Source organism: Gopherus evgoodei, chromosome 24 (genome assembly GCF_007399415.2).
Source record: "Gopherus evgoodei ecotype Sinaloan lineage chromosome 24, rGopEvg1_v1.p, whole genome shotgun sequence".
NCBI classification, from domain to species: Eukaryota; Metazoa; Chordata; order Testudines; family Testudinidae; genus Gopherus; species Gopherus evgoodei.
Window position 1 is genome coordinate 6,575,369 of NC_044345.1, and position 19,695 is coordinate 6,595,063.

The window sequence follows — 19,695 nt, forward strand, 5'->3', positions numbered from 1 at the left end:
AGACTTAGGTTGGGGCTGTCAAAAGAACTAGGTGATTTAGGAGCATTTTCCTTTGGAAATCAATGACACTTGTGCTCCCAAGTCATGTGGGTTTGTTTATATAGATCATCCATGTTCTGGATATTTAAAATTATTCTAAATCATATAGTACACCCCTGCACCACTGGAATCCAGACAAATTCTACAAGAAATGATGTAGCCTCTGTAGATTCTTAAACCCACCCATCTTGTATCTATCACCACAGCACATCCTCCTCGGAGCTGTTCCTCACTGGACATTGTACTCAGTCACTGCAACAGAGCACTAGGCATCAGCCTTTGGGCTAGTGAGTCAGGGTTTTGTCCTACTATTTTATGAAAATGATCTTTGCGAAATACCTCATTTTATCTTCCTTAGGTAAAACTTCTGCATTAAATTTTGGAATTGAGAAAACAGGCTCTTCAGTGAGACATCAGTGTTGAATATCTGTGATATGTCTGGAAACTTTTGCTGAATTTTAATTACATTTCCATTCACTTTTATGAAGTTATAGCAGCTTTTTAAGTATTTGGGATGCAGAGCATAGATGTTATCAGATTAAGTAATTTCTATTGCTGAGCTGTCCAGTCCATCTGTGACAGTTGGAGACCTGATGGAAACCTACTATAACAATATTTTATTTCTCCAGTGCTAGGAGTGCAGTTATTTCTGCACCAGACTCAGCGGATCCAGTTTGTTGAAGTTAGTGACACTGCAAAGATCCACTGTTCTTCCACAGAAAACTTGGAAGGAGGAAGTAGCATGTTTTGGTATTTGAGAAGAGAAGGCGAGAAACCCATCTGCATTAAGCGCTGTTTGGATGATCAAAATGTTGGTAAATTTATTTGCAAACATGAGACACACAGCTCGACGCTGGAAATCAGCAACGTCCAAAAGACTGACTCTGGCATTTACTACTGTGCATATAGATACAGCAGCTACCTGATCTTCGGGAATGGATCCACACTCATTGTTGGAGGTAAGGAACCATAGCTTGTTTACGGAAACTAACAGTGATTGACAAAGCATATTTCATGTTCCCATTAAAATGTGACAAGATTCCATAGCTATAGATGAATGGTTCAAAGGAAAACGTGCTTTAAGCCAAACAGATCAGCTAAACATTAAATGCTCTGGGTGCAGAAAATATCCATAGCAGAAGAAATAAGTTTTAACTAAAAATGTTAAAACTTAAAAGTGCTGGAAAGGGCTGAAAATAAACTATGAAGTTTCTCTCTGACTGTTCAAGGCACCCAGGTTGGGAATATTTCTAACCTAAGAGCCACGATGGCATGAAACTATATTTTGAGTTAAAAAAAAGTCAATGAAATTTATAAAATTGCACAAAAATTTTCCTTCTAGGTAATGCAGCTACGTATTGCTCTATATCCTAGTTAGTGTTGGATATTTCCTTCTTCAAAATAGATTTGTTCCTTCGAATTAATGTCTTAGTGAATGATAGTATGCAGTGTTGTTGTAGTTGTCTTGGTCCCAGGATATTGGAGAGACAAGGTGGGTGAGGTAATATCTTTTCTGGGACCAACTTCTGTTGGTGAGAGAGACAAGCTTTTGAGCTTCCACAGAGCTCTTCTTCAGATCTGGGAAATATATTCAGAGTGTCATTTCCCAGACCTGAAGAAGAGCTGTGTGTCAGCTCAAAAGCTTGTCTCTCTCAGCAACAGAAGTTGGTCCCAGAAAAGATATTACCTCACCTACCTTGTCTCTTAGTGGAAGATTAACATCTTTAATCAGACTGCAGCTCATCTGATTATCACACTGAATTCGCCACCTCCTTCTGCTTAGACAGTTATACCAACAGCAGCTGGGTGATGCTTCTGGTCCCATTTCCACATGGCAGTCAGGTCACTGGGACAGCGAATCTGGCCTGTGTGATCCATAGAGTGCTCAGCCCAGTCCACGTTTCCTGGAGTGTTTCTGGGGAGCTGCAGGAACAGGGGCTGATGCGCTCACTGAAAGCAAAGGATGGATTTTTAACGCTTGTAAATCACATCAGCGTCCCCGTGGACACCTGGACCAGTGGAAAGAATTTCACCTGTGAAGTCAAATTCAACTCTTCTGGAAACAGTGTAAAGAAAAGTACCAGGTATCCCGCAGGTGAGTGATATTATATTTGAGGGTAATGGAAACTCACATGTAAAATATGGATGTGACCATGCTGAGAGCTGCTTCTATGTGATTTTCCATTAGAGAAATTTGAAATATTCCATGTCTTAATTAGAATTTCTCCAGAGAATTTGGGGTCAGGTGATTTGAGATGTTATAGGGACCACAAGATAACGTAGCTCTGATTTCTAGGGCAGGTTCCTCCCAGACTGTCCAGAAAGGGGAATTCAGAGGTATTTGAGAAGAGAGATATTTTCCAGTGAGATATGCAAAGTGATGGAGAGATAATGAGGTGAGGAGAGACCTAGAGGGAGGATTTTGTAGATGGCAGGAGGTGCAGAGAAGAATCTGATTACAGGAAAAATTATTGGCCTAATGAAAAGGGAACAACAGAGAGGGTGAAAGGTGCTGAAGGGCCTGTAGCCTCACTCTTTAGAGCGTAAAGTGGGGAACAGGAGCACAGAAAATGTCTAATTCTTACTAGTGCACCCGTCAATCTCAAAGCACTTTACAGAGGAGGTCAGTATCACTAACCTCATTCTATAGATGGGGAAACTGAGGCACAGAGAGTAGCTGCAATGTACCCATGCTCACCTAGCAGACCAATGGTAGAGCTGGGAGCAGACCCCAGGTTTCCTGAGTCCCTGTCCTCTACCCATTAGGCCACACTGATTCTTGGAAGGGTGTAGGCAGGACTGCTGAAGGAAGCCTTTCTTTTATCCACCTCCACAGCCCACGCCAGTAGTTGCCTACCTTCTATTGTGTCCCTGGCGGTGCTGAGTGCCCTGATACTGTTGATGGTGTCTCTGAGTCTCATCTGGACCTTCTGCCGTTCCACGCTAGGTAATAAACACTGCCCATCCCCAACTTTATCCTGCAGGGAGTGATCCCACTCCATCCCTCCTCCTGGGGACCACGAGTGTTATCCCATGTGTTACATGGATACACTGCACATCTCATGAACACCAAGACTGAGCTTAGAATGTGACTTTCCTGTGTCGGGAGAACGGCTTTGTTCTCCGTGACAAAGGGAGCGATGTAGAAAGGCTTCTGCTGCCCATGGCCCAGGCACCTTGTCTATACCTCACAAAGAGCACTAGCCTTTCTGATGAGCCTCTCTCCATGTGCCGTGCAGGGTGGTGCCCTGTACACCCACAGCTCGGCTGCACCATTAGTCAACGAACTACAGCTGGGGGAGCAACCATGGAAGAGGAACTTTTACCATTGTCTCTGTCTGTCTGTTCCAGGATTCCCGCCCAGGATCTCAGCGCCTCCAGCTTCACAGGAGAACCAGGTACGTCATGTTACAAACCATCTCTGTCTAAATCAATGTGTCTGTCTCAGGCATTTCTAATGGGTCCTTCCCCTTAGTGCATTAGGGGCCTACAGGTGTTATTTCCATCTTGGGTACTGTCAAAGTTAGATTCAGGACTCACAATTTGTTAGACCACTCTGTTTATTAGCACAGCGCTCTGCTAATAAATCCAGATAATGTGAGCACCATACAAGACCCACGCTACCTTATTTTATACAGATAAAAAGGGCGCGAACTTAACAAGAGGACAAAGAAAGCAGAACTGACAAATTTACATGAGGCTAGACATACATAGTTAATTTCCTTCCTAACTTTTATCAGTCTCCAGTTAATGTTCCACCATTAGCTTAAGTGGACTCATTGTTTGTGCCTTAATGTTTCTTTTACTGACGCCTGTATTTCAACATTCCTTATTTCTGCTTAAAGGTACATCCAGCATTTCTTTAATCCATTTTATTTTTACAATATAATTCATTCTACTTTCACAGTACCAACAGACTTGGCCATTCAGCAAATCACTTACCTGCTCCGTGCGTTTCCCCCACATGTACAAAAAAAGATAACAAAACCTAATTAACATGGATACTAGGAGGTTTCATTTATTATTCTGTCAGACTGTACACTCTTTCAGGGCAGTTTGTCTTCGCTTTGGCCCAGATTGTCAAAAGTATTTCGGTGCCTCCCTCCCATAGTTGGGCACCTACATACTTTGCAAATCTGAGCTTTTGTGTCTTATACAGTGCAGGGCATATTGCTGGCACTTAACGAATAAATAACAGTAATTGATAGTACTGGAAAAGAATATTAAGATGCTCGACTGAAAAGTGCTTGAGACCTGATCCAAAGCTAACGGAAATGAACCGGAGAGTTTTCGTTATTTCCGTGAGCTGCGCGTCAGCCCCGAGGAGAGCAAAATGTTAGAGCAAAATGTTATCACTGAGTTCTTAAAGTCACATGGCACTGTCCATTTTCATAAGACACACCATTTATAGGAAAAGCGGGAGAATAAGAGACGGGAGGGAATTTTTAAGGTCCATGGATGCTAAACTCACTTGCATCTTCCGTTCTGTCTCAGCTTGTATCATTTCATTTTACAAGGAGGTGGCTAATTTTATTCACTGTCGCCAAACAGGGTGGAATCTTATACGCTCATCTGGATTTTGATTCGCGGAATCGTGATGGGCGCAAGATGCAGCGACCGGCCAGAGGGAAGCGTGTAAAACTGTAAACTGTCTAGTGCAGGGGAATCCACATGTGGGAACTAACTGTTCCCCGCTGATCTCAATGAGATTAGTCAGCCTGTAATAAGGCTCTTTCTGACTGCATCTTTTTTCTCTCCTCTTCTCTGTTTAAAGTATAAATGTCAGAAAATTCCCCAAAGAATTAGCCCTGATAGGTGCTAAGGGCATCATTATACAGGTGACTTTTCAGTTGATTTGCATATTTTGAAGAACTGGTTGGAAAATGGCTGTTTTTCCCCTCATGGAACATTTTGATAAAAGCAAAAATTTTTTTCATTTTTCCTGAAATTTTCAGTAGCAAATGTTTTTTGAAGGATTTTTTTCACTGTTTGGCAACCAAACCCCATAACACATTTTCAGCTACAAACCAAACTGTGATTTTATTTCTGGCTTTTCAATCTTCAGAGCCCAAAAAATCAAAGATTTGGATTTTGTCATAAACCCAATTTTCCCTTGGGGGAGGGGAAATTTTAGATGGAAAGTTTTCAACCAGGGCTGATATTTAGTAACAAATCCCTCACCCCCCTGGGGGGGCAGAGTTGACTCCCTCAGATTCATCGACTAATAAATGTGAAGGTCAGAAGGAACTATCATGACCTCCTAAGTCATAGACCAGAGAACCTCAAGGCCACAACTTCTGTTTGAGCTGTGGTGTAGCTTTTAGAGAGACACCCAATCTGAACATAAAGCCTGCAGAATTCACCACATCCCTTGACAAGAGCACCCACTGCAGTTTTGCAATGACATGTGATGCATCGTGCATGTCAGCTGAGATTATGAATGGTAAAGAGGGATCTAGAAAGAGACAGTAGGTCAGGCTCTCTGTCTGAGCGCTGGGGCTGCTACTCCACTGATTCCTGCTTTTCTTGAAGGACCAGATCCTTAGAAGCCCACAGGCCGTGCCATGTAATAATAACAGGTAATCAATAAGAGAGACTCTCCCTAGCCACTGAGGCTGCACATGTGCCCATTTGGATCACAGCCAGCTCTTTTCAAATTCTCACAACGCTACTAATTAAAACTTCAGTCTCGTCACTAAAGCGTCCGTTGCCTTTTTCAGCTGGTGAGATGCTGCAGCTCAGCTTATTGTGTCTGAGAGGGGACTTTGCAAATCCCGCAGGCCAGGTTCTGCTCTCACTTGTGCCCGTGTAAATCTGTGGCCATCCATGGAGTTGTGCCACCTTCACAACGGTGTCTCAGGAGGAGGCATCAGAATCCGGCCCTGTACATTTCATTTACTATCTGGACTAAACTTGCTGCAAGGCACAAGTGCCAATACAAAAATGAATGAAGAAGGGCCTCAGCCTGGGCTTATTTTGCCCACGAGGCAGCAGGAGGGGGCCCTCTGTCTGATGAGACTTAAAACTGGGGTCTTGAACAGCTTCACTTCCCATCCTGAGCTGCAGGGCAGGGTTGCTGTGGGGCTGTTAACCAGCTACCACCTTCCAAGCCGTTTTGCTGATGGCCAACAGAATTCCTACATACTGTTAAAAGGCCTGGTCCTGTAGGGTGCTGAGGCCCCTGCTGTGATGTGCTGAGGGCAAACATAGGTGAGGATGCTTACCAGCTTGCAGGACCACAGCCTGAGTCCTGAGTGCTTCGGAATCCCGAAAGCACTGACAATTGGAGGTTAGTGTTGCGGGAGGGTTATGACTGGTCCTTTCTGTAGGCGAGGCCATGCTGGGGAGACACTGACCCACATCCTCAAAGGTATTTAAGCTCCTAACTTCCTTTGACATCAATGGGCGTTAGGTACCTACAGACCTTTTAGGATCTGGGCCACTGGGCTTATCTAGCTTTATGATTTCTATGGTCTTCTCTGCACTACAACATGAGCCTCTTACAATGAGTCTGGGGGGCCTGATTGCACCAAGCCCTTTTACCAGTGCTTAATTGTTCCCAGGGCTGAGCCGTGTCTCCTCTAGGCCTGGCAGTGCATCGTCCTGGCATCTCTGAGCTCTCTACATCAGGTCTGAATGTAAAAAAAGACTTTGAGTCCCGGCACCAAATTGCTAGATCCCTGGCACCTCTTTCATTGCAAATGAAGCTCTGCCCTTTACGCTGCTCTGGTGGTGTCGAGGGGCCCGTAAGTGGGCATAACTCATTCACTGCCAGAACTGTGTAACGGGACCCAAATGTAACGGAGACTAATCATACGAGATAGAGACCAGCCTGCTGTCCTGACTCAGGGAAAACTCCTGCTCATGCTGAATTTTGCCAGAATGTAGGATTTTGCCCCACAATCTCACTGTCCAGGTCTGTTTTTGAAGGCTTGATCGAAAGCACAGCCAGCCAAGGAATGACCCTAAAGGAACTGCGGGTTTAATATCAGAAGCAGAATACAGTATCACAGAGATGTTATCATTATCACAGGCAGCAGCCGCTAAACAACCCTGCCTGCTTTAAGCCAGCGGCAGGTTTGGTGTGCGTACAGAGGATGTACAGCCCAGGGGAGGGGGGTCCTGCGGGGCCAGGCTGGGCTGCAAGAGCCAGGGCTGAAAGGTCACCTAGGCCGGGACGTCTGTGCCACAGAGTGTGCAGCACCCACCTTTCGACGAGTTTTGTTTTGTTCAAAGAGCGAGGTCCATTTCATGGGAAATGCGCTGTTGCTCTTACAGTGGGGTGAGGTAGGAAACCGCATAGACGCAGGCAGTGAGCTCAGCCAGCTTGTTTACAGCTTTGAAAAACAAAATATATATAACTCGTATCTAAAAATATAACCAAGATACATTCACACCACCAACCCTACTGCCGCCAGTCCATGCAGTAGGCCTCCTCATTGCCGCAAAGTTCCTCTATGCCACTCTGGTGGCACAAAGGAAACTGAAATGAGCATATATATAACTAACCAGCATTTTAAGGCCCCTTTACATGGTCCGAGTGATGCAAAAGGACCTTGGTGTAAATGACAATCAACCCCTACACATTTAACCACGGCCCAGCATGGATATCTTGCATGGGGGGAGGGGCAAACCTTCGCCCACCCGCCCCCAGCCATGTTTTACAGCAAGCAGGAATTAATTCAGGGGCGTCCCTCCTGGCATAATGATCTTTGAATCAACGTTCTAACTTGGTTCCTTAAGCTCATTGTGGAAAGCTCAGCACAATCTTATAACCGTGCCAGTGAGAATATTTTCTGCACTTATAGCTGATTGATCAGCTATGGTGACAGGTATAAGCTACAGTTTTCACGTGTGGATTGACCACGCACCGAGCCAGATCTCCAGCGGCTGTCAACTGGTGGAGTGAGGCCAGGATCTGACCCTCCGTCATCCATCAGAATGTCTGTTGTGAAAGGCGCTATATGGTAAAGAAGTGGATTGTCCTGTCCATGTCAGTGATTCAACGTGCGTGAGGAGAGGCCTCTCCAAGTGCCATATGGCTGTGCTAGCTGTTAAGCTTGTCATTTGGCAAGGCCCTACGTAGGGAAAGTTACAGGGGGTTACCAGTGTTGGAGGTGAGGAATGCTGCAGTCAAAATGGACCAGGCTGTGACTCTGAGCAGCAAGGTCACAGGGTGACTTCCTGAGGGGCCGACTAATTAAAGAAACAGCAGATCAGCTATCCAGGACAATTTCTGCAATGTGTGAGCAGCCTGTGCCCCTCTCCGATGCAGGAGGTCAGGTCAGTAGTGGACCTAGAAGTGAAAACCAGGCAGAGGCTCTGCTGCAACTGCTGGCAACGTTCTGAGCTGTGAATGTGAAAACGCACAGCCGTCAGATGCCATGTGTCAGAGGCCACTGCACAGCCCAGCTGCAGACCTTGCATTGGCAATGACTGCTTCAGAACAGAGTCCAGACACGCACTGTGACTGCTGCACAGTCATTCTGCATATGACCAGCACACGCAGTAAGTGCTCTCGGACGGCCGCTCCCGTCCCCACGGGTAATAGGCAGGGGCTGCATCCATGCTGAGCAGGAGACAGGCAGACCCCGGAGCAGAATTCAGTATGTAGAGGAGCTCCAGCTATGAATGTCACCTGTGTGTGTGATGCCCAAACAGACTGGTCCAGGGGATACTTGCCCCCATGCATGATCTGCCAACTAACTGCAAGGAAAATGGAGCTAAAGGGCCAGACCTCCTGCTGGTGTAAATTCTCAGTGCTCCATTGACTTCCATAGGGCTATGCTGATTTACGCCAGCTGGGGATCTGGCCCCTTGACGCCAATGGAATGATGGCCATATGCACCAGCTGGGAATTTGGTCCCTTGACTACAGTGGAGCGGCACCGATTTTCACCAACTGGGGATCTAGCCCCATTGATTTCAGTGGAGCAATGCCAATTTACATTTGCTGGGGGTCTGGCCCATTGACTCCAAAGGAGCTCTGGCTGATTTTCACCAGCTAAGGGTCCGTTCCAGTCTCTATTCCTGACCAAGTACATTAGTGAAAAACTGCAGCAAACCAAACGTATGTTGCTAGTTGGAAAAGCTACACTCAGAAGCTAAGAGTCTGTGGGTTAAACAAACCACAAATACGTTACAGCCAAAGTCTCAGTAAACAACAAACTTCTGGCTGCTTTGACCTTTCTGACCACTGCTGCTTTCTCATGCTTTGCAGAGAGAGCTCTGCAGCCTGGTTTAGTCTTTTCGATCACTCAGCTGAGAATTTAAATCTTGAGGGGAGGAGAGATTCTGCTATCTATTTTCACAAACGCTGCAGCCCCCCTTAAGAGCACAAATCATATTTGCTCCTTTTATTTTACATAATGTGAAACATGCAATTCCCCAGCCGAAACAAAGACCAAATCCTAACTCAGGGGCTGGCAACCTATCAGAAGTGCTGTGCCGAGTCTTCATTTATTCACTCTAATTTAAGGTTTTGCGTGTCAGTAATACATTTTAATGTTTTTAGAAGGTCTCTTTCTAGAAGTCTATAATATATAACTAAACTATTGTTGTATATAAAGTAAATAAGGTTTTTTAAATGCTTAAGAAGCTTCATTTAAAATTAAATTAAAATACAGAGCCCCCCAGACCAGTGGCCAGGACCCAGGCAGTGTGAGTGACACTGAAAATCAGCTCGCGTGCTGCCTTTGGCACGCATGCCATAGGTTGTCTACCCCTGTCCTAAGTCAACAGATTTCCCAAAGACACCATCCGACCCTGCTCTTTCTGGCTGGCTCAACCCGGACAAACGCCGCCAGCTTCTAGTCTCAAGAAAATGTTCCCATAAACCTGTCAAGAGGAAATGGAGTTAAAAATTAACTTGAATTTAGCGTTGGGCCTGAACTCAAACCTTAGATCTGAATTTTTGTGAGCAGTTAATTGAGGAAGTTCTGATTTAGATCCTGGCTTGTGTGATACTGCCTTCACCTGAGTGGGTTGTCGGCAGCAAGAATCAAACCTCGGGACCTCTGGCATTAAAAGCAGGAGCTGAAAGATAGTTTTATTGCTGAAAGGTGGAGTAGGGCCATCAACCTCTATATGTGGCCCAACCCCCACTAGAGGGTGGAAGAGCACACTTACGTGTAGTCCAGTGATTCTCAAACTTCTGTACTGGTGACCCCTTTCATACAGCAAGCCTCTGAGTGAGAGCCCCCTCTCATCAATTAAAAACACTTGTTAATAGATTTAACACCATTATAAATGCTGGAAGCAAAGCGGGGTTTGGGATGGAGGCTGAGAGCTCACGACCCGCCATGTAAGAGCCTCACAACCTCCTGAGGGGTCCTGACCCCTAGTCTGAGAACCCCTGCAGTAGTCGGACCCATTTCTACATACAGTATTGTATTATCTAAATTAGGATGTCCTTTAACTGGACCAGTGTAGCATCGTGATAGAGAATGCAACGTCAGGTGCTGACATGGGACAGTTTTAGCAACACTTCTGCTTACTGGGCATGCAGTTAGAATCATAGAATATCAGGGTTGGAAGGGACCTCAGGAGGTATCTAGTCCAACCCCCTGCTCAAAGCAGGACCAATCCCCAACGAAATCATCCCAGACAGGGCTTTGTCAAGCCTGACCTTAAAGACCTCTAAAGAAGGAGATTCCACCACCTCCCTAGGGAACCCATTCCAGTGCTTCACCACCCTCTCAGTGAAAAACTTTTTCCTAATATCCAACCTAAACCTCTCCCACTGCAACTTGAGACCATTACTCAAGTTAGCTAGAGAGGCCAATTCTAAATCCCAGTGATGTAACACAGACAAAGATATAAAGAATAAGAAGAAAGACAAAGGGCCGAGAATAGCATTTTTGTTCAGTCTGGTGTTTCATTTCGTGACAAGTCTTTCCAGAATGTTTCTCTCCCCCAACAGCTTCTTCTCCTGGGGCCTGTTTCACCATCATCCTGCAGCTTGTGCTGTCAGAGTGTGTGAAAACTCTTTGATTGCGCTCACTTTGCACTGGGATATCTGATTGCACCAGGGGCAGGGCAACTGTACATCGGATCCTTACTGGGGAAAGCTGGTCAGTTGGTGCAAGAGGCCTGTCCTCCAGCTGTCCGAGCTGAGAAGCCTGGGCTGTATTATATTCCCCTCTACTCCAAGGCTGAGTCCAGTCTAGGTTTAAATATTCGCACTTCCCAGGACAGCCCATAAAACGGATTAGCATTCGATAGGAGTTCAGCGTTCCCTCACTGAAAGGGGCCCATATGAACTGATAGGTGACTTCCAGTCAGGGAATAGGTAGATGGCAAGGACAGGCAGCCACATAGGGGAATTGTGAGAAGACATTGGAGGACTAGGGGCCCTCAGGAATTGAGTCGCAGCCCTAGCCTGTGTCCACACTACGGAGCGGTCATGTTAGCAGATGACAGAATTGTGCTCAGTCAGGCATTAGCCCGTACCCCCAACTGGGCCAGCCAGTGCATCTCACTAGCACCGCCACACATGAGAAAGGGTTCTCTGTGTGTGGACGGGGGTTGAGTTAACAATCAATTTATAACACAAGTGAACTTTGCAGTGAAGACAGGCATGGCGGGGTGCACTACCCATTGAAGGAACTGTCTGGAGAGGACTGCTGAAGTCAGGCTGGATACAACAAGGATCCCCCTACCTTACCTTGCCCCGGGGGTGGGCTATTTAAACAGGAAATGGAAACTGAGCAGGAAGGTGGGAACAAGAAGTTATGCAAGATGTGGCTTCTCTTAGCTCCTGGGGACTAGCCTGGATGGGCCCAGCGACTTCATTTGCTGACTCCTATGTTTAGAAGCGGTGAACCAAGGCCTTGTGAAATGTGTTAAGGCTGTGCCTTCCCTGACACCTTCTTAAAGAGGGCGTGTTTGTTTTGGCTTCCCCTAGCTTGGATCCTTTACAACAAGGCTGAGACTTTGCAGCACAGATTTAAAATTAATCTAATCCCAGTCATTATGCTTAAGGCTACTATTATGTCACGGAATCCATGATTTCCAGAGACCTTCGTGAGTGACATTTTCTGCCCCGGGGCTGGAGCGGTCAGCGGGTCCTAGCCAGTGGACAGCAGGGGGACCCCGGAGCTCCCAGTCGCCATGGGCAGTGGGACTCTGCAGTGGACCAGCTGTCACAGACGGGAAGGGGACCCCACAGCTGCCCAGCCATGGTGGGCAGCCAGGGGACCCTGCAGCATCTCAGATGCAGTGGGTGGCAGGGGTTCCAGAGGCTGCAGGTGCTGGCCCCTCCTCCCTCCCCATTTTTGAGGGATATTTTTAGTAAAAATCACGGACAGGTCACAGGCTTCCGTGAATTTACTAAAAATATCTGCGACCAAATCTGAGCCTTAATTACGATGAGATTATCTCAATTAACGTGAAGGGAAGATGTGTGGCCAAATCCCAGCCATGCTTTTGAAGCAACCATTGATAAAACTCAAGGTCACAATGATATGCGACACATATAGCTCCTATGCCAGTACTTCTGTGGCTTTGCATGCACATGCTGTATATGACACACCACCACATGGCAAACCCATGGGCATTGCTAATGGTATAGCAGGAGGTAGTGGTGAAGGTTGGTTGGCTGAGTTCCCAGCACTGGTTCAAGAATGAAAGAAAAAGAGGCTAGTTTACAGGCAGGGCCAGATCCCCAGCCGGTGTGAACTGAGAGCAGTGGAGCTATGACAGCTTCTACCGGCTGGGTATCTAACCATCCCATTTTTGAACCAGTTTAACTAAATCAGGGGGAAAGAATTGTGTTAAATCTATGCAAGCCCCCGTGTGTACCCAGTTACAAATGGTGTTTATTGGCATTGCTTGTACAGGAACAATATAACTAACCCAAATACCTTTTAATTAGCTGCAAAGCCGTGTCCCTACAAGGGGCTTACACTAACGTAACTCACTTGGTTTTGCTCGATCGGTGCAGAGATTGATCTTAGACAAGCCCTGGGAACCAGGAAGATCCAGCTCATCCCATTTGGATCAGCAGTCAATTTGCCAGTTCAGATCCCCCTGTACCAGGTAGGTCAGGATTTTTCACTCTTCTCTCTCGCTGGTCGCTCCTTTGTGCTCTGGCCACGCTGCCTCGACTCATAATCCAGCTGACAGTATACGATCCCATCCTGAATGGTGACAGTTAGTAAAATTAACCCCCCTCCTGTATTGTTATCAACTGTGGCAGGACTGAGCATCAAAGTGAGCTTGCCCTCCCCAGGCCTTACTAAAATTTCCTTCTTCCACCTCTGTCTTCCCTATCGATGGTGTTTTGTCTAACTGAAACCGTCCCTGGAGTCTGACTTTAAGAAGTTGGTTAGTGACAATTTTTGCTCTTACAGGGCCTTTCCTTTGCAAATTTCAAGGAGCTTTAAAATATTATTTCTCTCTCTTTATGGTCCTTATCTCCTCCCCCATTATTCTAGTATCTGAGCACCTTGATTATTAATGTCTTTATTCCTGCCCCCATGTGGGGCAGGGTTATTTTCCCCATTTTACAAAGGGGAACTGAGCCACACCGAGGCTAAGTGACTTGCCCAATGTCACATGGGAAATCTGTAGCAGAATTGACACCGACTGGGTCTCCCAAGTCCCAGGTTAGTACCCTAACCATTGGACCATCTTTCCTCTCTCTGTTAAGGGCTAATAATCTGCTCATACCATGAGACAGACTCTGCCCTGAAGATCTTACAACTGGAACCAATGAATGAAACCTCCCAGAATTCTCCTGCTTCTCCCTATTTTGCATATGGGGAAACTGAGGCATGGAGCCATTTGGGGACTTGCCCAACATCACACACAGAGTTGAGATAGAGCCCAGTTCCCTCCCCCACCCCCGTTCTGCTACTTTTGCCATTAAACCCTCTTCATGGATCAATCCATCTAGGCCCCTAAGTGAATGGGAGTATTTGAAACGTCTGGGACAGACAACGACAGAGAAAGTTGGTAAAGCGCCGTACCTGGTGCTCTTCTGGGGCTGGCGGTGCTGAGCTGCAGGCCTGGAACCCTGACACAAACAGAGACATTTGTAAGGTCCTGTTCCATTGGCATTTCCCCAAAAGGAGCATATAGACTAATGGGGCCCCTGCACAGTGAGTGGGCATTGCTCCGCCGTGCCCAGCGCAGGGCAAACAGACAGATAGTTGTATTCAGAGATTTAGCACCCACAAACTTGCTAAAATATGGACCAGGAATAACTTGATCAAAAGCATCTAAGGGATCAGGGACCGGATCCTCAAAAAGATTTAGATGCCTAATTCCCATTGGGACCTATGTCCTTTAGGTGCTTTTGAAAACGTTGCCCTGGGGAAAGCTGGTCTCATTGAAAGTCACTGGTACTTGGGCAGGTCTACTCTACAGACTACAGTCCGGCAGGGGTACAAAGAGGAGTAAGGCCTGCCTGACGCAGCTGTGCTGGCAGATGACCCAGTGTAGACTCAGTTGTATCAGCAAAACTGCACTTTTGCCGGTGTAGGTTTTCTCGCGTGGGGGAGCTGGAATAATTGGTCCCGGTAAAAGCACAGCTTTGCTGGTATTAGCTGTGTCCCCACTAGGGACCCTTTGCCATAGGGATGTGACTGCACCAGTAAAGACTTCCAAGTGGAGACCTGGACAAAGTCTCATTGAAAGTCAGTGCTCACAAGGGCTAGATTTTCAAAGGTGTTTATGCAGCTAGGCGCCTATTGGGATTTCTGAAAGCACCACAGCAGGTGAGGTGCCAAACTCCCATGGGTGTCAATGGGATTTAGGTGCCTGGGTGCTTTTGCAAATCCCACGAGGTGCCTCTCTGTGTCTCTAGGTGCTTAAAGACCTTTGAAAATCTGGCCCCCAGTCACTTTTGAAAACGTTCCCCTCCACCTACAGCAGCTGGGTCCATTGCCTCCCTTCATCACCAAAATCAAACCTTTTTCCAGAGGCAGGGGAAACAAGTCACAGAGGTAGGGCCTGATTCGGTCTGCCCTGCACCTCGTGCAGTCAGCGGCACTGATCAGAGTCAATCAGGACTGCTCTGATCCGGTAGCGTTTCAAACCCACCTTGCCCAAGGTTACATGACCATCCCAGGGGCCCAAATCCTCTCCCCTTTACACCAGTTTGGCACGCATGTAATTTCATTGACTTTAGTGGGGTTGCCTGGATTCACAGCAGGTGAGTGAGAGGAGAATCAGACCCTTGGAAAACAAAGCTACTAAGATCAGGCAACGTGACAAATAGAATCACAGAACTGTAGGCCTGGAAGGGATCTTGAGTCCCCTGCACTCGTGGCAGGACTGAGTATTATCTAGACCATCCTTGACAGGTGTTTGTCTAATATACAGTGTGTTCAGTCACCTCAGGAGCTGCTAATGCCCTGGGGTGAAGCATGGGAATGGGATTTCATTCTGCAGACGTTTCTGGGATGAGCTGTGTTCATTACCTTGAGTGGAAGGGCAGCAAATCCAAACAAGGCTCAGAGACACCATCAACAGCACCAGGGCTCCCCCCACGGCCAGGGGAACAACGTACTGAAAGCATCCATTGTCAAAGCCTGGGGAGGAAGCAGACACAACTGGCTCACTTGAGTAGAGATGGTCATGAGTGCACAGCGTGTAAGGAGCTGGGCAGGACACGGTTTGCCAGTCCCCTGAATATTCTCCAGACACTGAAAAATGTTCCCGTCCCAAATCGGGAGAAAAAAGTCGATATCTCAAACTTCTGTGACCCAAAAATCCAAAACAAACAAAGGAACAAACACTGGGTTTGGGTCTCTGAAAATATTTTGTTTCAATTTTTACCTTTTCTTCTCAACGTATTTTTAGTCTTAATTTACTAAAAAGTCTCCATGAAAAGGTTTCACCTGAAAAACTGAAACTTTCTGGTTCAGCAACGTAGAAAGGGACATTTCCACCATTTTGAAGCTTTTCTCCAAAAGTTTGTCAAGACGAGAGGTTTGTCCAGACTGACCCTGTCTCCTGAACTGTTTAGGTTTTGACAAATTGACACTTCTTGGCACAAGAAGGTTAATTGAAAAATTCCCCACCAGCTTTACCGTGTAACATTTCACCCTGAGTTTTTAGCTCTGCAGAAGAAGCCAGCCGGAGCCTTCGATCCATTTCTCTCCCCCTTTTCATTAGGCCAATGAATAATATTCCCTTGGGTCAGTGATTTAGCCTATTACCAGAACCTACTCAGCGGCTTCTGCCGCTCCTCTCCCTTCTGTGCCCCGTGAGAGCCCCTTTCCCAGGGATATTTGGTACTATTTCCCCGTGGAACATACTTCACACGTGGGCTTTTGTGCACATTGGTTCAGGCCAGTATAGTCTTTTCCCGACCTAACTATTCCCATCACAATGTGAAGAGGTGTGATCCCTCACTGACAGGTGCTCCTACTATAGGCTTTTACTACTGCTGCCCGTTTCCCTCGTGGGAGTGGCTTTGCTAAACCAGTACAAAGCACAGCTTTCCTGGTGTAGCTGCATCCACACCGGAAGCACTTTGCCAGTAGAGCATACTGGGATTGCGACACCAGCAAAGCACTCCTAGTGTAGACACGGCCTCAGAAAGAAGAATGGCATTTTCTTGCACTGCCTCTTCTTTCCCCTCTCAAAGTTCCTTGCACGTCTCTCTGCACCTAATTAACTAAGAGTTTCATACATTCCAGCTTTCTGTGATGACAAATTATTTATTTTTTTAATTTATAATTTCAAAGCAGCCTTGACTGAGGGCACTTCCTGCTGTTATAGCTTAGATCTTACTCCCCTCTAACTCCAGAAGCAAAGATAAAATCACTCACGTGCAATATACCTGGCACTTTTCTTAACACTGTTGCCAGAAGAGTTGAATTTGACTTCACAGGTGAGAATTTTTGCACTGGTCCAGGTGTCCTTCGGGATGCTAATGTAACTTATGAGCATTAAGGATCCATCCTTTGCTTTCAGTGATCACATTAGTGCCTGTTCCTGGTGATCCCCAGAAATATTCCAGGAAATTTGGACTGGGTTGTAAACTCCATGGACAATGCAAGCCAGATCAACCGTCCCAGTGGAGATGAGACCAGGGAGAGATGGAGCAAGAAGCAAAACCCAGCTGCTGGTGGTGTAGCTATCTGAGCAGAATAGAGCAGAGAATTTATTGTTCCATCCTGTGTCTGACTCACAACAGACCTGCCGGCTGTTTATTATCTAATTAAGAGCATCAATTTTACCTTGTTACAATGGTACACTTCCACTGAAGTCAATACAATTACACTGGTGTAACAGACGGGCTCTTAGGAATGTTAATATCATGAGATGGGGATTGACTCAAAGTAAAAAATGCTGCGAAAAGAAAAGGATGAATTTGGCTAAATGCATTCATGGCTGTTAGGTTAAAAACATCCCCAGTCTGGCAGCAATAGTGATGAGAATAAAACTAAAACGCTTTGAGATCTACTGGTGGAAAGCACTAGGTATGTGCTAGGTGGGTTTATTATTATTATTCAGGAGCTCTTTAAAATAAAGCCTGTCACCCCTGACCATTAATTAATTTTTAATTGAAAACCCCCAAAACTGCAAAATCAGCTGCTTAGCAGCTCTGTTTAGTTGTCATTTTTCAGCTTAGTTTCCCCTTTTCAGCTGTTTCAGCTTTGAAAATTGTACTATGTTGTTCCATTTTCCTGTTGTTTTTTTAACATCTCGGCATTGTGGATCACTTTTCCCCTTGAGTTACACCATTATCTTTCCTTACCTCCAACAATCAGTGTGGATCCATTGTCAAAAATCAGATAGCTGCTGGATTTAACTGCACAGTAATAGTCACCAGAGTCCTTCTGCCGGACATTGTAGATTTCCAGTATCACGCCATGTGTCTCGGGTTTGCAAGCAAACTTACTTACATTTTCATCATTTAAGCATTTCTTGATGCAGGTAGGCCCCTCACCTTCTCTTCTTCTGTACCAATAAACCGAAATGCCACCTCCTTCCAGTTTTTCTTTGGAAGAACAGGGGATCTTTGCCGAAGCACTAATTTTGACAAACAGGAATCGCTGAGTGGGGTACAGAGATAACTGTGCTCCCAACCCTGCAGAGACAAAACCGGGTATAGTGATTAACCTCCATTCGTCCTCGGCTACAAAATAAACTGGACACTTAGAATCCAAATGAATTAATCTTCATAACGTTCATGCCTTGTTAGAGATCATGCTAAGACTATATCAAAGCATGTGGATCTTTTAAGCTTTCTGAGCCTATAATAGAAGATGTTCAGTTTTCTCAATTCTAAAGGTAAATGCTCTAAGAAATGCTGAAGGATTTTACCCATGGAAGACAAGAGCAGGTATCTGACAAGCAGCATGTCTGTAGGAGTAAATAATGACCATCCTGCAACCCCGGCTCAAGGACTGCTGTCTACTATACTGCAAAAAAGTCCAACAGCATGAGCAGTGAATGCCTCCCTGGGGGATGGGCTGTGGCAAGTATTTGCACAGAAATCACGCTGGACGGGGCATGTCTGGTATTTCCAAGAGTAAATCGCCCCATTACTTGAAGGTGCTGGATTATTTCTGCTAGCCCCAAATTGCCCTCCTGGTTTTTGATAACGATCAGCAACAACTGGGACCTTACTAGGGTGACCAGACAGCAAGCATGAAAAATCAGGACATTGTGGGGGTAATAGGAACCCATATAAAAAAGCCCCAAATATCAGGACTGTCCCTATAAAATCAGGACATCTGGTCACCCTAGAGCTAGCACACGATGTCTTTCTAACACTGCAGCATGTTGATTCTCCCAGACAGACAGAGACACGCACACACGCACCACTCATTACAAATATGTCCTTTGCTCACATCAGATCTATACCTTCAAAGTGCCTAAAACTGAACACAACTCTGGGAGAAGGCAGGCGGTGGGGGCTGCAGACCCAAAGAGACGGACTATCCCATTGGAACTGTCACCCACCTTGTCTGGTTCTCATTGGTGTTAAATGAGCAGAAGCTGTGATGGCCCTGTGCTGCTGTCTGCTCGTTTTAGGCCCTGAACCTGCACTGAGAGTTGTCTGGGTAAATTTCTGTTTGCACAGAACCACATTAAAATCACGGGAGTCCACTTGGGTGCAGGAGTCTGACCAAGCAATTTTCAGGGCAGGGTCAGGGCCTTAGCTTGTATGTCCAGCATGAAGTTATTGCTTGTGTTATGCTGAAGTAAGGTCAGAGGATCCTGGTTCCTGCAGACTCAAGGAATATCCATCACCACACTGACTGACCTGCTCCCAGTGCCATCACTTATGCCAATGTGAAATGGTTGCCCAGCTTTCTTTAACTGGAATGCTAGCGTTCTGCACCCACATCACCTGGGGGCAAAGGACTGCACATGCTGGGAGTGAGGCCCAAGAGTGGGGTGTCGTGAGCCAGGCTGGGCGAAATTTTTCATCCAAAACTTCTGGCTGATGAACAATGCTGATTCAGTGATACCGAACGTTTGGCAAATTTGTGTCCGTTTTGCCAAATGGTTTTAATTGAAAACAAAGACAGACATTTGGAGAAACTCAAAATGTTTTGCTTTTTCGGTTCAAAAATGACTTTTCCTCCCTAACATTTGTGTGAATTTTATTTTTAAAAAAAAAAAAAAGTATAAAGGTGATCAGAAACAAAACATTTGATTCCACCCACAATGTTGTGGGTTTTTTTAACAT

At 46.0% G+C, this 19,695-nt stretch overlaps 1 protein-coding gene and 1 pseudogene across 1 annotated transcript; one reads left to right on the forward strand and one right to left on the reverse strand.

Annotated features, from left to right (window-relative positions):
• The first annotated feature begins 342 nt into the window (after positions 1 to 342).
• Positions 343 to 5,728, forward strand: LOC115639509 (immunoglobulin kappa light chain-like). Its single transcript, XM_030542371.1, has 6 exons — positions 343 to 397; positions 669 to 998; positions 1,823 to 2,134; positions 2,876 to 2,986; positions 3,391 to 3,437; positions 4,591 to 5,728. The coding sequence occupies exons 1-6, from the start codon at positions 355 to 357 to the stop codon at positions 4,684 to 4,686; spliced, it is 939 nt and encodes a 312-aa protein (XP_030398231.1). The 5' UTR covers positions 343 to 354; the 3' UTR covers positions 4,687 to 5,728.
• A 7,159-nt stretch (positions 5,729 to 12,887) lies between these two features.
• LOC115639557 lies at positions 12,888 to 18,357 on the reverse strand (annotated as a pseudogene).
• Positions 18,358 to 19,695: the final 1,338 nt, after the last annotated feature.